Source organism: Aethalodelphis obliquidens, unplaced genomic scaffold (genome assembly GCF_003676395.1).
Source record: "Aethalodelphis obliquidens isolate GAN/ISIS:26980383/991018 unplaced genomic scaffold, ASM367639v1 scaffold6, whole genome shotgun sequence".
NCBI classification, from domain to species: domain Eukaryota; kingdom Metazoa; phylum Chordata; class Mammalia; order Artiodactyla; family Delphinidae; genus Aethalodelphis; species Aethalodelphis obliquidens.
This window is the reverse complement of record NW_020837950.1, coordinates 45,958,538-45,977,755: the sequence shown is the minus strand read 5'-3', so window position 1 is coordinate 45,977,755 and position 19,218 is coordinate 45,958,538. Positions and strand designations below refer to the sequence as shown.

General features: G+C 43.8%; 1 protein-coding gene across 7 annotated transcripts; it reads left to right on the top strand.

Moving 5' to 3' along the window:
• Positions 1-1,929: 1,929 nt before the first annotated feature.
• On the top strand, positions 1,930-18,897 carry CASP6 (caspase 6). Of its 7 annotated transcripts, XM_027103492.1 has the most exons (8): positions 2,178-2,261; positions 2,599-2,789; positions 8,304-8,343; positions 10,175-10,321; positions 10,761-10,837; positions 14,121-14,296; positions 17,447-17,606; positions 18,266-18,897. In XM_027103492.1, exons 3-8 carry the CDS (start codon positions 8,315-8,317, stop codon positions 18,502-18,504), a joined length of 828 nt encoding a protein of 275 aa, XP_026959293.1. In that variant the 5' UTR covers positions 2,178-2,261; positions 2,599-2,789; positions 8,304-8,314; the 3' UTR covers positions 18,505-18,897. The 7 variants fall into 7 exon arrangements, with proteins under 7 accessions (XP_026959297.1, XP_026959292.1, XP_026959293.1 ...); XM_027103491.1 differs by lacking the exon at positions 2,599-2,789 and having other exon boundaries at positions 2,169-2,261; XM_027103494.1 differs by lacking the exon at positions 2,178-2,261 and having other exon boundaries at positions 2,353-2,763.
• Positions 18,898-19,218: the final 321 nt, after the last annotated feature.

Below are 19,218 nucleotides of genomic sequence, written 5' to 3'. Positions count from 1 at the left end.
CAAGCCATCCTGTTAACTTTTGGTCTTTAGTATATCTTAATTATTTTAATAATATGGAAATGCTTTGGGTTCTTTTCTTCTTTGAGAAGGAAGAGATTCCTTGGTAGGATTCTAATTAGTCTATGTCTCAAACGTGAGCCTGCGGCAGAATCACTGGAGGGCTTGTTAAAATGAGCTGCTGGACCCCACTGCCAGCTTCTCATCCAGTAGGTCTGATTGTGTAGGTCCCAAGAGTTTTCATTTCTAGTATGTTCCCAGATGATGTTGATCCTGCTGGTTCAGAGACTACGGTTTGAGAACTGGTGTAGGTAATCTTCAGTAGCTAAAAATAACATGTACTGAAAGCTTATTGTGGGCTGGGTACTGTTCTGGGACTTTGGCAGTTACTATCTCAGCTATTGAGTAAATTTGATCCCCATTTTACAGAGAAGAATTTGAAGCTGGGGGAGGTTAAACTGCCTTAAGTACTTGTCCATGGTCTCACAGCCAATAAAATGGTGGAGTCAGGATTAGAACCTAGGCAGCCCATTTCTCAATCCCAGGCACTTACCCTTTTTACTGGGGGGATAGCTATTGCTTTAAAAAGCTGGAATTTAGCATTTATAATTGTGAAATAAGTACCCTAATGCTTTGTATTTATATCTCTTAAGGTAGACAATATATATAACCACATGCTATAAAAGCAATACAATATTCTGAGATAAGACACTTAGGGGGAAAAAATTAATTCCTTTCATCTGCTCCTTTCAGATAAATGGAAGGTCAGCCAGTTGGAGTTCCACTTCTATATAAGGAGTGTTTTCAGGGCTCAAGCAGAGGAGACCCTGAAAACCAGGCAGAAGGACCGGAAAGCTCTGGTGGTCAGATAACTCATTCAAACTGGGTAAAGTCCAGAGTGCATATGCTGAAACCCTGAAGCTCATTCAATGGATAAATATTTATTGAGCACCTCCTACATACTAAGCAACTGCTTCGTAATGGGGAAACCGTAAGAAGGCCAATTTTACTTTCCATAAGCTTCAGGTGGTGGCAGTAAAAATGTATTGAGCTCTTCACAAGCCAGGCACTGTTCTGAATACAGTGATTTAACTCAGTTGTTACAACCACCATGCGAGGGAGATACCGATCCTCCATGTCTTCACCGCAGAATAAGGAACAAAGCTAGTGACTCCTGAAATATGCCTACAAGGAACTGAACAGTAAGTGGCGTGGAGTAAAATCCTTTGATTTCATAATCTAGTCAATGACCAAGCATGGTCCACAAGTACATGTAGGAAAAGTTACCAAGTTAGATTTTATTTTTCCCTCCCCAATAAAGGGGTGATGCTTATAGAAGACGGATCCCTTATACTTACTTTAATGTATTAGAAATGGTGCCTTAACACATTTTTCCCCCAGTCTGATGTCGGTTACTTGTTAAATGGCAAGACCCAGAGAAGTTGGGAAAGAGGAAGCCACCTTTTCTTCCGATTCAGAGTTGTTCGTTGAAGCAAATTTACACACTAGCCAACCACCCGAAGAGGAGCTCAATTAAATGTAACAGACATGCTCTGGGTCGTTAAAAGCCATAGTCTACAGACCCCAGAGTCCGGTCTCCTAATTTCTGCATGATTCCTTCCCCGAATTACCTCTACTTATAAAAGCCACATTTGAGAATCCTGGAGTGGCATCTAGTTTACTTTGGCCCGAATCCGCTATACAAACAAAGAGCGTTTTAAAGTATTGTAAATTCTTACAAATCCTATCAATAACTCGTACTGGAGAAAGGACTACTAGGGAAGCAGGAACACAACCGCCTGCACCTTTGAGGGAGTGAGGAGGAGCAAACGCTTGGGGCGGGGCTTGAGCGTGGAGCTCGCCGCAGGTCATCTGCAGTTGGCTGGAGCCTCCCACCCCGGGGCCGCCGCTCGTGCTCGGGACGGAATCTGACGTCTCCCTACAGCAGGGTTCGGCTCTCCAAGGCGCCAGGCGGAGGAGACCGGGTCCCCTGCCGTGCCCGGGCGCTCTTGCCTCGGCGAACTCCGCGTGACGGAAAGGGGCCTTAACTCTGCGCGGGGCACTGCCACCACCGACCCCGTCCCACCCTCCGGCAGGCGGCGGGCAGGGAGCGAGGGCGCGGGGGTAGCGGAGGCGGGGGCGGGGTGGAGGAAGGGGCGGGGGCTGCAGCCCGGCTTCAGGAAGCGGAGGCCGCCCGGGCGTCGGTGCTGCGCGCTCTGCCGCGATGAGTTCGGTGTCGGGGCTCCGCGGGGCTCGCGGTGCAGGTAGGCGGCGGGTACCGGGGGGGGTGCGGGGGCGGGGACGCGGGCTCCTCCGGTTTTGCTCGGCGGCCAGAAGAAGCTGAGGGTCTTGGAGGGAAGCGCTCAGGTCCGGTGGGCGCAGCTTAGTTTCTGGGCTCAGAAAAACAACTCGGGAACCTAGCCGCCTCCTCCTTGCGGTCCCTGGTGGCGGCGCCGAGCGCTGGGGCGTGCCCTGGCCGCTTTTGTCCTCCGGGCGCTGATCTCTCTCTAGCCGTCGGGGCTATTTAAACTTTAACTGCGCCTGGTCATAAGAAAGTTAACTTTTGGAGGTTGGATCTTGTTTTGTTTTCTCACTTCTCAGTTAAAAGAAGTGGTTGCCTGCAGTAACAATGGAGCGTGACCGGCCCGAGGCAGTGCCCGGGCAGAGAGGCCCCCGGGCTTGCCCGCTCTGAACCTGGAGACGAAATCCAGGCGTCGGCGGCTGCACAGCCGCCATGGCTCTCCTGCCTCCAGGAAACCTGCAGTTGTTCGTGAATTTAAGTTAAAGCCACAGTAACTATTCTCTACAAAATGATCTTCTGCAAAACGCATGCTTTAGAACGTTCTTCCCTGTCACTTATTATTTTACTGATAAGGTTTAGAAATTCTGGCCATAGTAAAAAAAAAAAAAAGTGGGGGGTGGTTTGAAGCGCTGGCAGTCAGTCGATGCAGAGCGCCTTTATTTCAGAGCTTTTTATTCTTCGCCGCACAAAACAGGCCTTTTGCCCCAGAGCCAAGTTGTAAAAGTCACCATGGTTGTTCAGGAGGAAGTGGCATTACCCTGATGGACAGTGCGAGGTCCAGTGGCCGTTTCCCTTTTGGAACCAGTGGTGAGGGGTGGGAAGCTGGGGCAGGGGTCCAGGATGCTTGAGGGACCGCTAGTCACCGCATGTCGCCCACCACTCCTTCCTTTTCCTACTTGCTCCCTTTTCAATCCCCACCCTACCCCTTTTCCAGTGTGTTCCAGGCCTGACATGAGTCACTCAAAGTAGGATTAATAAACCAATTGTTGATAGGGAATATGGGTAGATTTTCATAGATACTGCAGTGAATGAAGATGACAACAGTAGATGCTGAAGAAGTTGGGAGAAATGAACAAACACTTAGTTTAGAAAGGTTTTTGGTCTCTCTCTGGTGGGAGCGGTTTTAACATGGTGACAGGGAGTGTAGGGACTTTGGAATCTACAGTCAGAACGGTGTCTTCAGTACCAACTCCAGGGCACTGACCTTGGACAAATCTCTTGCACTTTCTCTGTCTCACAGGGCCTGTGGAGCAGAGTGAGATAAAGTTATCTAAAGTGCCACGCCATCAACAAATGGTAGCTGGGGGCATTGACAGGTTAAGGTGTGGAGGAAAAAGGAATGATTGATTGGTTTTGTAAAAATTAAACTTGTTTAAGGAGCAATGAGGTCGTGGTTGCATTATGGTGGAGAGGAAAATTGCTTAAATCAGAGGCAAGGAGAGGGGAGAAGAGGTCAAGAGTCAGGTTTAGTGGCGGAACCTTTTTTTTTTTTTTTTGGGAACCATTTTTGATGAAAAGATTGCCGATGAACAGGAATTTGTAAATGTTATATAGGGTATCTCCCTCATTAAGATTTATTTTCTCCATGTCAACAGAGCCAGTTTGTTTGTACTCATGCAGTACGATGATACTTGTTAAAGCACACCCTTCCTGAAAGCTGGTCTGCTGGGTACATGCAGTTTAAAGTGACTGCGACAGAGTCGCATTGTATGTTCTCTGGAAGCAGGGTAAAATTGATCAACTCCAGGAAAAGTGTTGGAACCTCAGTTCTAATGTCTGTCTTCATAGCTTTCTGTTCTGATTCAACAAACTGCTAGAACAGAGTGGCAGCTGGACTTGGTCAGTAATTGGTATTGCAGGATACAGGGTGCCTGTTTATAGCAGAGTGAAGGTTAGAGCCTGTGAGGATCAGAACTGAAGTTTTCACAGCCCAGTGTCTTTCTACAACTATCATGTTAACAGTGACAACAAAAAAAACTTTAAAAAATGCCTCACTGAGATTGTCCTATCTGTTTACTTTGAAATTGAATGTCATTTTAAACAAATTAATCTTGAGCTACTTAAAACTGGCCATCTTTCCTAAGTCTGTAAGCTGAGGGCAGTATTTGAGATGACCCAAATGCACAGCATAAATTACATCCAGCCCAGAATTGTGAAGCTCCTTCCTCAGACTGTGAAAAAGGAACTTTAAAGACCCAGTCGGGTGTACCTCTCCAGTGCTTTCACCCTCAAGGTCTTGAGTTAGTTTGGTGACCGGCCAGTTGGCACAGCTTCCGCCAGGGACACTTCAAGCTGCCTTAGGCTCACTAGCCAACAAGGTGCAAAAGCTGGGAGAGGTGAACTGCCGGGTCTGCTACTGCTCTGGGCATCACAGAAGAGACTCAGGTGCTCTCCAGCCTGTGCAGGTTCTTGGCGGGTGAAGGAGGTGATTGGCTTTCAGATATGGATTTCATGTGTTTAGTTTGAGTGGTTCTATTTCTTTATTGTATAAGTGGTTTAATGATAAGCACGTGAGGTTATTAAAAGGCTCCTGGAACAAAAGCTTTTGAAAATGGAAGGAGAGAAAACCCTGCACTGCTCTGGTAGGGCAGTGTGGGGAGCAGGAAGGTACCCCGATAGACAGGGTGTGGAGCTCTTCGGGGGAGAGCAATTGTGGGGCAGGAGGAATCCCAGTTAGAACAGTGTGTGAGTAGGACGTAGCCCAGGAAGAGCAGGGTGTAGAAGTATCCCCAATGGAGCACTGTCAGAAGTGGGAAGTGTCCCAGGGGGAGCAGTGTGTGGACTAGAAAGTATGATGTATCAGTGCGTTGTAGGAAATCTTCTGGGTGGAGGAGTTTATGCGCTCAAAGAGCAGTGTGTTCAGAAGGGCAGCATCCCTGAGTAGCGGGGAGTCTTAGTAGGAAGCATGCCATAGAGCCGTGTGGAGTGGGAAGTATCCCAGGAGAACAGCGTGTGGAGTAGGAAGCATTCTGGGTATGGCTGTTTGTGGAGTGGGAAGCGTAGGATGTACATTCAGTGGAGCCGTGCGTGGGGCAGGAAGTGTCCTAGGTGAGCACTGAGTGCAGGAGGGAAGTGTCCCTGGGCACAGCGCTGTTGAGGAGGGGGTATCCCGGTAAAGAGGTCTCTCTATTAAGGAACTCTGCTCCGGTGGAGCCCCGTCCTAGTAAGCAGTATGTCACAGAGAGCAGTGTGTGGAGTAGGAAAGGTAGGATGTATCCTCGGGCGAGCACTGAGTGGAGCCAGAAGTATCGCCGGTGGAAAGTGTGCGGAGAAGGAAGTATCCTCCATAGAGCAGTGTGTGGAGTGGGGAGAATTCTGGGTAGAGTGGTCTGTAGAGTAAGAAGAGTAGGACGTGTCTCGGGGAGAGCGGTGTGTGGGTGCTTCCAGGTAACCTTGGTAGATCAGTGTGTGAAGTAGGAAGTCTCCAGGATAGAGCATGGTGTGGAATAGGTTGTGTCCTAGGTAGGGCAGTACGTGGAGTCGAAGTATCCATAGCAGAGCAGTGTGTGGACCACGAAGCATCCCGGTTTATCACTGTGCGCAGTCGGAAGTATTCCGAGTAGAGCAGTTTCTGTATCCCGGGTAGAACAGTGTGTGGCACAGGAAGTAACCCTGGTAGAACGGGGTGTGTAGGAGGAGGTATCCTGGGCATAACTGTGGACTCGGAAGTATCCTCCAGAGAGCCGTATGCTCACTGGGTCAGCATCCCAAGTAAAGGGGTGTCTTATTAGGAAGCATCAGCTGTACAGCAGTGTGTGGGGTAGGACGTGTCCCCAGTAGAGCAGTGTGTGGAGAAGGAAGTGCCCTGGTAGTGGAGTAGGGCTGGAGGTTTCATGGTAGACTGGTGTGTGGTACAGGAAGTATTCTGGGTAGAGGAGTTTGTGGATCCCTGGAGAGCACTGTGCGTGGTAGGAAGTATCCCCAGTGTCGAGTGTGCAGAGCAGCAAGTGTTCTAGTAGAGAAGTGTGTGGAGTAAGTACTGTCCCTGGGAGGACGGCGTGTACAGCAGGAAGTATCCCCAGCATCAGTGTGTGGAGGAGGAAGTGTTCTGGTGGAACAGTGTATGAGCTACCATGTAACCTTAGTAGAGCAGTGGGGGGAGTCGGTGGGATCCCTTTTAGAATACTGCGTGGAGTAGGAAATCCCCCAGTAGAGCAGCTGTACAGTAGGGAAGTCCCCCTGGATAGAGGCGTGCTTGGTAGGAAGTATTCCTAGTAAAGCAGGGTGTGGAATATGAAGTATCCACCTTAGAGCAAGATGTGGGGTCGCACAGAAACTTTGGGAGCGTGGGGAGGATGCACTAGAGGCTGCCTTTGACTCTTCTTTGGTGTGAGTAAAAATCACCTTGTTAAAAATGCAGATTGTCACCTTTCCCAGGATTCTGATTCTGTAAGTCAGGGTTAGGATCCAGGAATCTGCATTTTATCACCCAGGCCAGGAACTGATGCAAAAGGTTAAGAAAAACTGATTGGGGCCTATGGCACAGGGGAAGGGGAAGGCCGCTGTGGGGTCTTGGCTGGAATGCTGGGTGCATTACGTGAGGAACAGGCTGAGAGTGACTGGTAAAGGGCCCTGGCGTTGAATTCCCCATCTCACCTCATCCTCCCTCCCTGGGCGGATTTTTGTCAGTGAGGAGACGCGAGGTTAGAACAGTCAGGCGTCAGGGAGAAGACTCCAAGGAGAGAGGGGGACCCCACCCTCTTGACTAGGAGATGATGGGTAGGCGTCTACCCTTAGGGTCTGTTGCGCTTCCTTCAAAGACCTCAACTGAGAGGTGCATCTTGCTGTACTGTTGATATTGTATTACCTTCTCTCCTCTCCCCTCTTGAGCTCTTAAGTTTATCAGGTAAAAACAGATTTATGAGCGTATGGGCCCTTCTTGTAGCAGATACTTAGACTGACTGTGCTGTCCAATACAGAAGCCACGGGCCACACATTTAAATTAATTTAATTAACTGAGTTCGTCAGTTACACTAGCCACATTTCAAGTGCTCAAGACCACATGTGGCCAGTGGCTGCCCTATGGGACAGCTCTGGTGTAGGGAATTCTGTCATTGCAGAGAGCTGTGTTGCACAGCACTGTTCCCGGGAGTAGAGAGGGATTCAGTGAGAGGCTGTCTCGGGGGTGGGGAAGTCTGTTCGTGGGTCAGGAGCAGAGGGTCCCGATTACAGGGTCGTAAGTGCACATGTGTCATTCAGGAGATCAAAGTCTGAGCCCTTGCCCTTTCCCTTCCTCCACCAAACGTCTACCTCTTCCAGGTGGCAGGGTAATCCAGTGTTAACCACGCTCTGTTCAGTTCTCTTGCTTGACTTAATCCCTTCTCTGTTTCAGAGAATATTTGCAAAAACATTCTCTGCAATATCAAGCAATTTCATATTTCATTTGAGCTGCATAATCACAGAGCTACATTTGTTACTTTAGACATATTTTGCAACGAATGTGTTTGAGTAATATTTTCTCCATTAAAAAATTTTTTTAAAATTTTCTCTTTCTAATCTGTTTTATTTTGCATGTAAGAGTTGGGGGTGAGAAAAAATTGAGCTGTTAATTTATAGTTATTTTTTTAAACATCTTTATTGGAGTATAATTGCTTTACAATGGTGTGTTAGTTTCTGCTCTATAACAAAGTAAATCAGCTATACGTATACATATATCCCCATATCCCCTCCCTCTTGCATCTCCCTCCCTCCCATCCTCCCTATCCCACCCTTCTAGGTGGTCACAAAGCACCGAGCTGATCTCCCTGTGCTATGCAGCTGCTTCTCACTTGCTATCTGTTTTACATTTGGTAGTGTATATAAGTCCATGCCACTCTAATTTGTTTATTATTCATAGCACTTTCCCTTCCTTCTCCCTTACTCCTTCTCACATACTTTGACCTTTAAACTAACCAAGACAGAAGGGGCTTAAGAGTGTAGGAGTCAAGGCAGCTGGGAGTTCCTGATGTGTTTTATGACCGTAAGTCAAAAAGTATATTAACAAAACCCAACTTTTTTTTAATAGGTGAACAAAACATGACAGAAACAGATGCTTTCCCTACGAGGTAAAAATGTGCTCTTTACCAGTAAAGGTCTTTTCCTTTGATCGTGATCAGCCTACAGAAATCAAAGCAAGAAAGGGACCTGGGAGCTAGAAAGCAGAACTGAGAATGTCAGATTTTAGCATTTGGAGGGTTGGTTTGTAGATGTGCAGGGTAGTATAGGTGTGCTGCCCCTGGCGGTGAAGGGACCTAGACTGAGGTTCAAAATACCGAACAATTGGGATGGCATGGGCCCTGGGGCTAGGCCTGGGCCAGGCCGTTGTCCTTGGTCGCTGACTCCTGGAGACCTGGGGGAAAGACACCCATGCAGAGGGACTGGGGTGGGCGTAGGGGTGCTCAGCATGGCTGCTGTTACCCGTTGGTACAGGAATACTGGGTGGGCCAAAAAGCTTGTTCGCTTTTTTCCGTTCGATGGCTCTAGTAGCACTTAGTTGTCTTTAACTTCATTCAAAACAATTTTGTTAGATTGTATTGTGACAGCCGTCATATCAGCATGCATTTGAAAAAAGACTTACCAAACTTGGTGAATTTTTGTGTAGCCATTTTAATATGGAAGATGGAAGGAAAAAAGCAACATTTCCAACATATTATGCTTTATTATTTCAAGAACGGTAAAAATGCAACCGAAACGCAAAAAAAGATTTGTGCAGCCTATGGAGAAGGTGCTGTGACTGATCGAACGTGTCAGAAGTGGTTTGTGAAGTTTCGTGCTGCAGATTGCTCGCTGGACGATGCTCCACGGTCAGGTAGACCAGTTGAAGTTGATAGCGATCAAATCGAGACATTAATTGAGCACAGTCAACGTTCTACCACTCGGGAGATAGCCGACATACTCAGAATACCCAAATCAAGCACTGAAAATCATCTGCACCAGCTTGGTTATGTCAGTCACTTTGATGTTTGGGTTCCACATAAGTCAAGTGAAAAAAACCTTCCTGACCGTATTTCCACATGCGATTCTTTACGTAATGAAAACGTTCCATTTTTAAAACAAATTGTGACGGGCGATGAAAAGTGGATACTGTGCAATAACGTGGAATGGAAGAGATCGTGGGGCAAGCGAAATGAACCACCATCAACCACACTAAAGGCTGGTCTTCATTCCAAAGAAGGTGATGTTGTGTCTGTGGTGGGATCGGGAGGGAGTTCTGTATTATGAGCTCCTTCCGGAAAACCAAACGATTCATTCCAACAAGTACTGCTCCCAGTTAGACCAACTGAAAGCAGCACTCGATGAAAGCGTCCAGAATTAGTCAACAGAAAATGCCTAATCTTCCATCAGGATAACGCAAGACTGCATGTTCCTCTGATGACCAGGCAAATACTGTTACAGCTTGGCTGGGAAGTTCTGATTCATCTGCCGTATTCACCAGACATCGCACCTTCAGATCTCCATTTATTTCAGTCTTTACAAAATTCTCTTAATGGAAAAAAATTTCAGTTCCCTGGTAGACTGTAAAAGGCACCTGGAACAGTTCTTTGCTCAAAAAGATAAAAGGTTTTGAGAAGATGGAATTGAAGTTGCCTGAAAAATGGCAGAAGGTAGTGCAACAAAACGGTAAATATGTTGTTCAATAAAGTTCTTGGTGAAGATGGAAAATGTGTCTGTCTTTTACTTAAATTCCGAAGGAACTTTTTGGTCCACCCAATATTTCAGGACTTTCCTTGCCAGTGTGGCTGGGAGGCTTCCCTGGGGCACACCAGTGGTCTGTCCGCCTGGCAGAGGAGGTGGATGCAGCAGACCTCTATCTACTCTATATGTTGACCTTGGGCTTGGAGGAGCTCGTTATTTAATATGACTTAAGTGATTGTTTTTAAAACTTTTCATAAACAGAGAAGTGTTTGATCCGGCAGAAACGTACAAAATGAACCACAAGAGGAGAGGAATTGCTTTAATCTTCAATCATGAGAGGTTCTTCTGGCACTTAACCCTACCAGACAGGCAGGGCACCAGCGCCGACAGAGACAATCTTAAGCGCAGGTAGTATGGTTTGATCTATATGTTGAGATGGTGAGATATTTAAGTGATAACTACTTATCAAAACTTGTCCACACTGATGAAATAATAGAGCAAGAGTATTTGAGGATGAACCTCATTTGGGCACAGCCTCCCTTAAGAACTTGCCTGAATTTCCCCCCTAATCCTGTTCTATTAAATGTTAACATTCTTTGCATTGTTATAAGTCTATCTGCATAGTAGATGGCAGTATTGTAACTTAAGTCAGTTATCATGAATAAATCCCTTCCTACCGAGGGTTACCAAGGAAAATGATCATTGTCATATTTGATTTTTCTTTCTCTCTAAAGAAAAGTCAATTTATATGTCATAAAAATGTGTATAGATTCCTTAAATAATTAGGGGTGTGTGACAGCTCTGAATAGCTCATAAGCTAACATCCAATTTAATTTATCATCTCCAGGTTTTCAGATCTAGGATTTGAAGTGAAATGCTTTGATGATCTTAAAGCAGAAGAACTACTGCTCAGAATTCACGAGGGTAGGTATCAATAGTTTTCTTATTCATATTCCTCTGATGGGATTGAGTAGTTTTCAATTATCCTATGTGTAAAGACAGGTCCCAATAATTAACCGTACTGTGAAAAAGCCTTGTCAATTAATTTAGCATGGGTTATAGGTTCTGGTTGCGCCTCTCTGATTGTGCTACCTACCAGATTTAGAGACCTTTGCAAAGTATTGTGCCTCCAAAGATACAGTCTATTACTCTAGAAATGAATAAAATGATCTTTTCATTTGGCAATTAAAAGCCGAAAATGCAAATACTACAGATGCTGGGTAGTCATTTTTTAGTTGACTCCTTCCATACCCAAGTTTTTTACTGGTTTCATAATACTGTTGATTTATATACATTATCTCTTTTTTTTTAACATCTTTATTGGAGTCTAATTGCTTTACAATGGTGTGTTAGTTTCTGCTTTACAACAAAATGAATCAGTTATACATATACATATGTTCCCATATCTCTTCCCTCTTGCGTCTCCCTCCCACCCACCCTCCCTATCCCACCCCTCTAGGTGGTCACAAAGCACGGAGCTGATCTCCCTGTGCTATGCGGCTGCTTCCCACTAGCTGTCTACCTTACGTTTGGTAGTGTATATATGTCCATGCCTCTCTCTCGCTCGCTTTGTCACAGCTTACCCTTCCCCCTCCCCATATCCTCAAGTCCATTCTCTAGTAGGTCTGTGTCTTTATTCCTGTCTTACCCCTAGGTTCTTCATGACATTTTTTTCCCCCTTAAATTCCATATATATGTGTTAGCATATGGTATTTGTCTCTCTTTCTGACTTACTTCACTCTGTATGACAGACTCTAGGTCCATCCACCTCATTACAAATAGCTCAATTTCATTTCTTTTTTTGGCTGAGTAATATTCCATTGTATATATGTGCCACATCTTCTTTATCCATTCATCTGATGATGGACACTTAGGTTGTTTCCATCTCTGGGCTATTGTAAATAGAGCTGCAATGAACATTTTGGTATATGACTCTTTTTGAATTATGGTTTTCTCAGGGTATATGCCCAGTAGTGGGATTGCTGGGTCATATGGTAGTTCTATTTGTAGTTTTTAAAGGAACCTCCATACTGTTCTCCACAGTGGCTGTATCAATTTACATTCCCACCAACAGTGCAAGAGGGTTCCCTTTTCTCCACACCCTCTCCAGCATTTATTGTTTCTAGATTTTTTGATGATGGCCATTCTGACTGGTGTGAGATGATATCTCATTGTAGTTTTGATTTGCATTTCTCTAATGATTAATGACGTTGAGCATTCTTTCATGTGTTTGTTGGCAGTCTGTATATCTTCTTTGGAGAAATGTCTATTTAGGTCTTCTGCCCATTTTTGGATTGGGTTGTTTGTTTTTTTGTTATTAAGCTGCATGAGCTGCTTATAAATTTTGGAGATTAATCCTTTGTCAGTTGCTTCATTTGCAAATATTTTCTCCCATTCTGAGGGTTGTCTTTTGGTATTGTTTATGGTTTCCTTTGCTGTGCAAAAGCTTTGAAGTTTCATTAGGTCCCATTTGTTTATTTTTGTTTTTATTTCCATTACTCTAGGAGGTGGATCAAAAAGGATCCTGCTGCGATTTATGTCATAGAGTGTTCTGCCTATGTTTTCCTCTAAGAGTTTGATAGTTTCTGGCCTTACATTTAGCTCTTTAATCCATTTTGAGCCTATTTTTGTGTATGGTGTTAGGGAGTGATCTAATCTCATACTTTTACATGTACCTGTCCAGTTTTCCCAGCACCACTTATTGAAGAGGCTGTCCTTTCTCCACTGTACATTCCTGCTACATTATCTCTTAATTTCTACATCACTATGCAGTAGTAGGTAAATTAACAACTTACGTTTGTAATAACCACTACATGTCATGGATTTTTAAGTAATTTGTCAATGGACTATTATAACATTTACATAATTAAACTTTCTTCCGAGCTCTTTTTTTTTAAATTGAGGTATAATTGACATATAACATTAGTTTCAGGTATACAGCATAATGATTTGATATTTGCATACACTGGGAAACGATCACCACAGGAAGTGTAGTGGCCGTCTGTCACCGTACGTACTTACAAAGACTGTCCTTTCTTGTGATGAGGACTTCTGAAGATCTCCTCTCTCGGCAGCTTTCCAGTATGCGATACCGTATTGTTAACTACGGTCACCATGCTGTCCGTTATGTCCCCGGGACTTATGTATTTGTGTAACTGGAAGTTAGTGCCTCTGCCCCCTCCCCCATTTGGCCACACCCACCCCACCCCTGCCTCTGCCCCAGCAGCCACCAGTCTTTTCTCTGCATCTTTGAGGTTGGTCGCCTGCTTGCTGGCTGGCGTTTTGGATTCCACATATAGTGAGACCATGTCTTTCTCTGCCTTCCCTCACTTAGCATAATGCTCTCAGGATTCAGTCATGTTGCAAATGGCGAGATTTCTTTTCTTAATGGCTGAATGGTAAGCCCCTGTATATACACACGTCTTTTTTATCCATTCATCCACTGTTGGACATTTAGGCTGCTTCCATGTCTTGGCTGTTGTAATAATTGCTGCAACGAATATGAGGGTTCATATATCTTTTCAAATGAGCATTTTTGTTGTCTTTGGATAAATACCCAGAAGTGGAAGTGCAGGATACAGTAGTTCTATTTTTAATTTTTTGAGGAACCTCATACCAGAGTTCTTCTTTAACCTGTAAATAATTTCAACTGGCTGCTTACCAGGTTTTCTACTTTGCTTGCTCCTCAGCTTTGGAGGACATCACTCTCCTGTCTTAATACTCTTTCGGAAGCTCTGAGCGCCGCGGACATATAGTGAAGGTGCTGCACTCCTTGGAGGTGCAGCGACACGTAGGGAGGTGTTATGTAGTAGTTTTGGGGTCTTTCCAGAAGGTCTCTGCTGATTCAAAGAAACTTATATTGCCAAAATGACTTGGATCTTTTAAGGGCGTTCCCCACAATAATCCCTTTAGGTTTTCCATGTCATTATTCTGTGTTTTAGGAGAGCTAACAAAATCTGTTCACCTCTATTACTTTGAACTGTAATAATTTGGATTTTTAAAAAATCAGATATAGTATGGTATAAATTATTGCTTGATTAAATACTAAGTTGTTTCATTACAGACATTTTATATTATAATAACAAATTTTCCCCCTCCCTCAATTGTATGTATGTAACTTTATTCTAATATTAGTAAATTAAATTTTTAGATGTAGATAATAAGCGCCTTATTTTCATTTCTGAGTAACTTTTGGGTGCCTTTTTAGCATCAGCCGCTAGCCATGCAGACGCCGATTGCTTTTTGTGTGTTTTCCTGAGTCACGGTGAAGGCAACCACATCTATGCATATGATGCCAAGATTGAAATTCAGACACTGACTGGCTTGTTCAAAGGAGACAAGTGTCAGAGCCTGGTTGGAAAACCCAAGATATTTATCATTCAGGTAAGACTGATTATGTAATAGTCTTAATTATCAAGGCCGTGGTTCTGTACATGTGACTAGAAAGAACTAAAGCTGATTTCGGAAGTAACGTTCTCCAGTAAATCGGAAAGGCCCTTTTTGAATCCTAGCCAGAGTCGCAGTTTGAGCTGTTAGTAATTCTTTCTTAACATAAAGATTCTCAGTATCTTTATTACTTGGATTGACATTGGAAATGACTTCAGAATAACGAATGTGCTGCTCCCTGGCCCAGCCCAGTGTCAAGGCAGAGCCGCTGGACGAGCATCTGCTGGTGGGCAAGTGCAGTGCAGGGCCACCTGTTAAGACCAGGTTTGGTTTGGGGGCTGGAGAGCGTGCTAGCTGGTGGGAAGAATGTGGGCATAAAGACTTCTAGTCCTAGCTTGCTTCGTCCTTTCACATCTTCGTCCTTTCACATTTTCCCTTAGGCCAAGATGCGGTTACCCACTGCCAAACTGGTATTAGGGATAAAAGTATTTGGGGGCTTGAATAACATCATTTGGTACCTCAATAAGGATTCTGAACAAAAAAGAGAATTCCTCACGTTCCAGGGCTGCAATCCTCTATTTCCATGAACGGCATGGAGGACACAGCCACGTTTCACACCCTGCCATGCCTTGAGGAAGGGAGTAGGGGGGCTATAAAAAAAAAAAAAAGTCAAGGATGACTCCCTGGTTTCATGTTTGGACAGCTGCACTGGGGTGTCTGTGAGACATGTCGTTGGAGATACAGGTCTAGAACTTGAGACAGGCAGCCCGGATTAGAGAAGTAAGTTTGGGAGTAATGAGGGGATGGGTGGGTGGTACTGGAAGGCATGGGAGTAGATGAGTTTCCCCATGTCAAGTATAGCCTGGAAAACGAGTGTAGAGGGAATTCCATGGCAGTCCAGAGGTTAGGACTTAGTGCTCTCACTGCCACGGCCCCGAGTTCAATCCCTGGTCGGGGAACTAAGATCCTGCAAGTTGCGGAGCAACTAAGCCCGTGTACCACAACTACTGAGCCCGCGCTCTAGAGCCCGCGAGCCACAACTACTGAGCCCACGCACCACAGCTACTGCAGCTCGCGCGCATAGAGCCTGTGCTCCGTGGCAAGAGAAGCCACCGCAATGAGAAGCCTGCACACGGCAACAAAGAGTAGCCCCTGCTCGGCAAAACTAGAGAGAAAAGCCCGCCTGCGCACAGCAACGAAGACCCGTCGCAGCCAAAATATAAATAAATATTAAAAAAAAAAAGAAATGACAGGTGAGACTGCTCATGAAAAAGGGAGTGGCCAGCACTGTCAGACAGGAGAATTGGAAATAACTCATGGGCCACAAAGGAGGAAAATGTTTTGCCAAGTTATTTCATTTCTCTATGCCTCAGGTTCTTCATCTGTGACACAGGGATAAAATAGCACTGGCTCATGGGGTGGCTGAGAGGATAAAATGATCTGGCCTAACATGAAAAACACTTCGAACAGTGCCTGGCACACGGCAGGCCCCCGGTAAAGTCTGGCTCTTATTCTTGCTGCAGTTGATTTGGCAAGTGATGGCACTGAGTTCCATGTGTTCTACATTCCATTTAGGAAGACAGTTGAAAATAAGGTCTGAAAATAAGCCTGGTAATACTATATAAGATCAAAATCTTCCTGTAAAAAATAGGATATTAGGGATCTTCTATTTATATAACTCTGAAATCCATCCGAACTGTTTCTTTTAAAGCTTCTAATTCTTCAGCCATTTCAGAACTGATGAATGCATTTATAATACTACAGCAGAATCTTGTTAAGAGCACTGTATTAAGTTTACCGGGGCTCCTAGAACAAAGTACAGGCATACCTCACTTTATTGCACTTTGAAGATAGTGGTTTTTTTTTTAAACAAATTGAAGGTTTATGGCAACCCTGTGTTGATGCCATTTTTCCAACTGCATTTGCTCACTTCATTTCTGTGTCATATTTTGGTAATTTTCATATTTCAAACTTTTTCATTATGTTTGTTATGACTGTGATTTTGACATTACTATTGCAAAAGGATTATGACTAGCTGAAGACTCAGGTGATGGTTAGCATTTTTTAGCAATAAAGTATTTTTAATTAAGGTCTGTACTTTTAGACATAATGCTATTGCACACTTAATAGACTACAGTATAGTGTAAACATAACTTTTATATGCACTGGGAAACCAAAAATCCATGTGACTCACTTTATTGCAATACTCACTGTGTTGCTGCAGTCTGGAACCGAATCTGCAATATCTCTGAGGTCTGCCTGTACACAAACTGGGTAGCTTAGACAAGAGAAATGTATTTTCTTGCGGTTCTGGAGGTTAGAAGTCTGAGATCAAGGTGTCAGCAGGGTTGATTTCTTCTGAGGCCTCTCTCCTTGCCTGGGAGGTGGCTTCTGTTCACATGGTCTTTCCTCTGTGCATGTCTGTGTCCTGGTCTCTTTTTATAAGGATGCCAGTCATAGTGGGTTAGGGCCCACCAATAGGACCTGATTTTACCTTAACTATCTCTTTAAAGGCCATATCAGCAAGTACAGTCACATTTGAAATACTGGGGGTTATATATTTAAGTCCTTAGTGTATAAATCGGGGAGGGACAAAATGCAGCCCATAATAGTTATTTGAGTAGAAATTAATGTTAGCCCTTGTGTGAGTCAGAATTAGTAAGAATTTGAGCCCTCACTTTAAAGTAGGAGCAAAAGGCAGGAGGCACATTAATAGATGTCCTCCCAGGTCATGTGGTGTCATTTTGACCCTTAACAATTTATGGCGGCCTCTTGGCAAGGAAAACCCAATCTGGGAATACATTACCTGATTATATAGAAACACTTAGGCACATACTATAGCTTTTAAAAGAAAGGGTGACTCTTGGTGCCATGGTGTGGGTAATCCCTAAGAAACTGTAAAACACAGATGCTCTCCCTTTTACAGTGTACCATTCAATCAGCATTAACTATAGGAAAACGTAAGTAGGAAAAAAACCTGTCAGCTTTGGCCTGCTCTAAAGCTGAATGCATTGTTTCTGAAGCTCCTGTAAAGTGGCTTCTGTTGATGTTGCAGTGGAGGCGAACTGAAGCACACATTCACTGTGAACGTGAAGCACTGGGAAGGACAGGTAGGTAAAGGAAGGGATTTTCCTGCTTGTCTCGTAGGCATGTCGGGGAAACCAGCACGACGTGCCAGTCATCCCTTTGGACGCAGTGGATCATCAGACCAGCAAGCTGGATGTCAACCTAACCCAGGTGGATGCAGCCTCAGTTTACGCACTTCCTGCTGGAGCAGACTTCCTCATGTGTTACTCTGTGGCAGAAGGTGTGTGGGTGTTTGATACAAATGTATAATTGGCTTTCTTGGCTAAGTTCCTGTAAGTTTCACCTGGGCTTGACTTGGCTGAGGTCCTTCTAATGGGGCATGTGATTTGGTCGTGAAGCTCAGAGGCTTAATGGACTTCTTTGTGCCATGTGATCAGAGTGATATCTAAAAGGATAAAATACCTTACAGAAAAATCCTTCCTGAGAACTATGTTAAAGAAAGCTACAAGGCTAATTATATTGAATATGAGCAGCAGAATATGTCAGTTACTGATGGTGACACTGCTTCTGTGGTAACGCTCACGGAAAACGTTGAAAACTATTCTGATGACGGTTGTTCTCTGCTCTTGCACTAAATAATTTTATGTTTTTCTTTTTTCTAATCGCTTGTCTCAGAAATCACTGCCTGGTTACTACTATCTTGGGAATTTTTAGGAAATGGAGAAAATTACATAGCATTAACCCTATTTTTATAGAACTGTATGGAATTAATCGTTTTTCCCACATGAGAATAGTCAACAGAGAAAACTTTTAAAACTGTATCACGGCACATCTTAGTCTTCTCCAAGGAGTTTTAAGAACTCAGACTTTCTAAAGGTGTTTTTCTGTCACAGTAAGTGACCAGAAAACTTCAGTGGCTCTCCTGTCTATCTTTTTTAGGTTATTATTCTCATCGGGAAACTGTGAATGGCTCATGGTACATTCAAGATTTGTGCGAGATGCTGGGAAAATTCGGGTCCTCCTTAGAGTTCACAGAACTCCTCACGCTGGTGAACAGGAAAGTTTCTCAGCGCCGAGTGGGCATCTGCAGAGACCCAAGTGCAATTGGAAAGAAGCAGGTGCCCTGCTTTGCCTCAATGCTAACTAAAAAGCTGCATTTCTTTCCAAAATCTAAATGATTGATAGGTGCTATTTTGTTTTATGTATCTGTATTTTTATATAAAGAAGTATCACTCGGTTGAAGCAATCTAAATGGTACAGCAATTTTAAATGTCTTAAGCTCTAATGAGAGAACTTTACAAAAAAACTGCTCACATTGGACATGGTGAAGGGGTTTGATATGTGTAGAAATGAAATCCTCAGGGAATTCCTATAAATAAAAATCCACAAGCATTTGTAATACTTGACTTTTGTAGTAAATTGCAAGGTTAGTCAAAATACCTGACTGATTTAACTTGTATTCTGTGACTTTTTATAAAACTTTATAATGTTTTTAAAAGTTTTTGAACCTAATAATTTGTTGTTTTCCTTTAATATCTGAAATTCATCCTTTATTAAATTTTTCAAATTCACATTCTTACTCATTTGTGTAATTTATAGATGCTTGTTTTACTTGGTCATATAAATTAATCTACATATGAATTATCACTTTTTATATAAGACTTTAACTCTCACTTAAAAAAAAGAAGAGTCTTCAAGAACTATTACATGGCATTCTGAGGAAGAAATATAAAAACACAGTTAATTCTTAGTCAGTAGAGGCTACACACTTGCAAAGTTTGATTCTGTCAGTATCTTGCATGTTAGTTACTATACACTGTCCGGCAGTCCCACTCACAGACCATCATCATGTTCATGGAATAATAGATGTTACCTTTTTTTTCTTTTGGCTG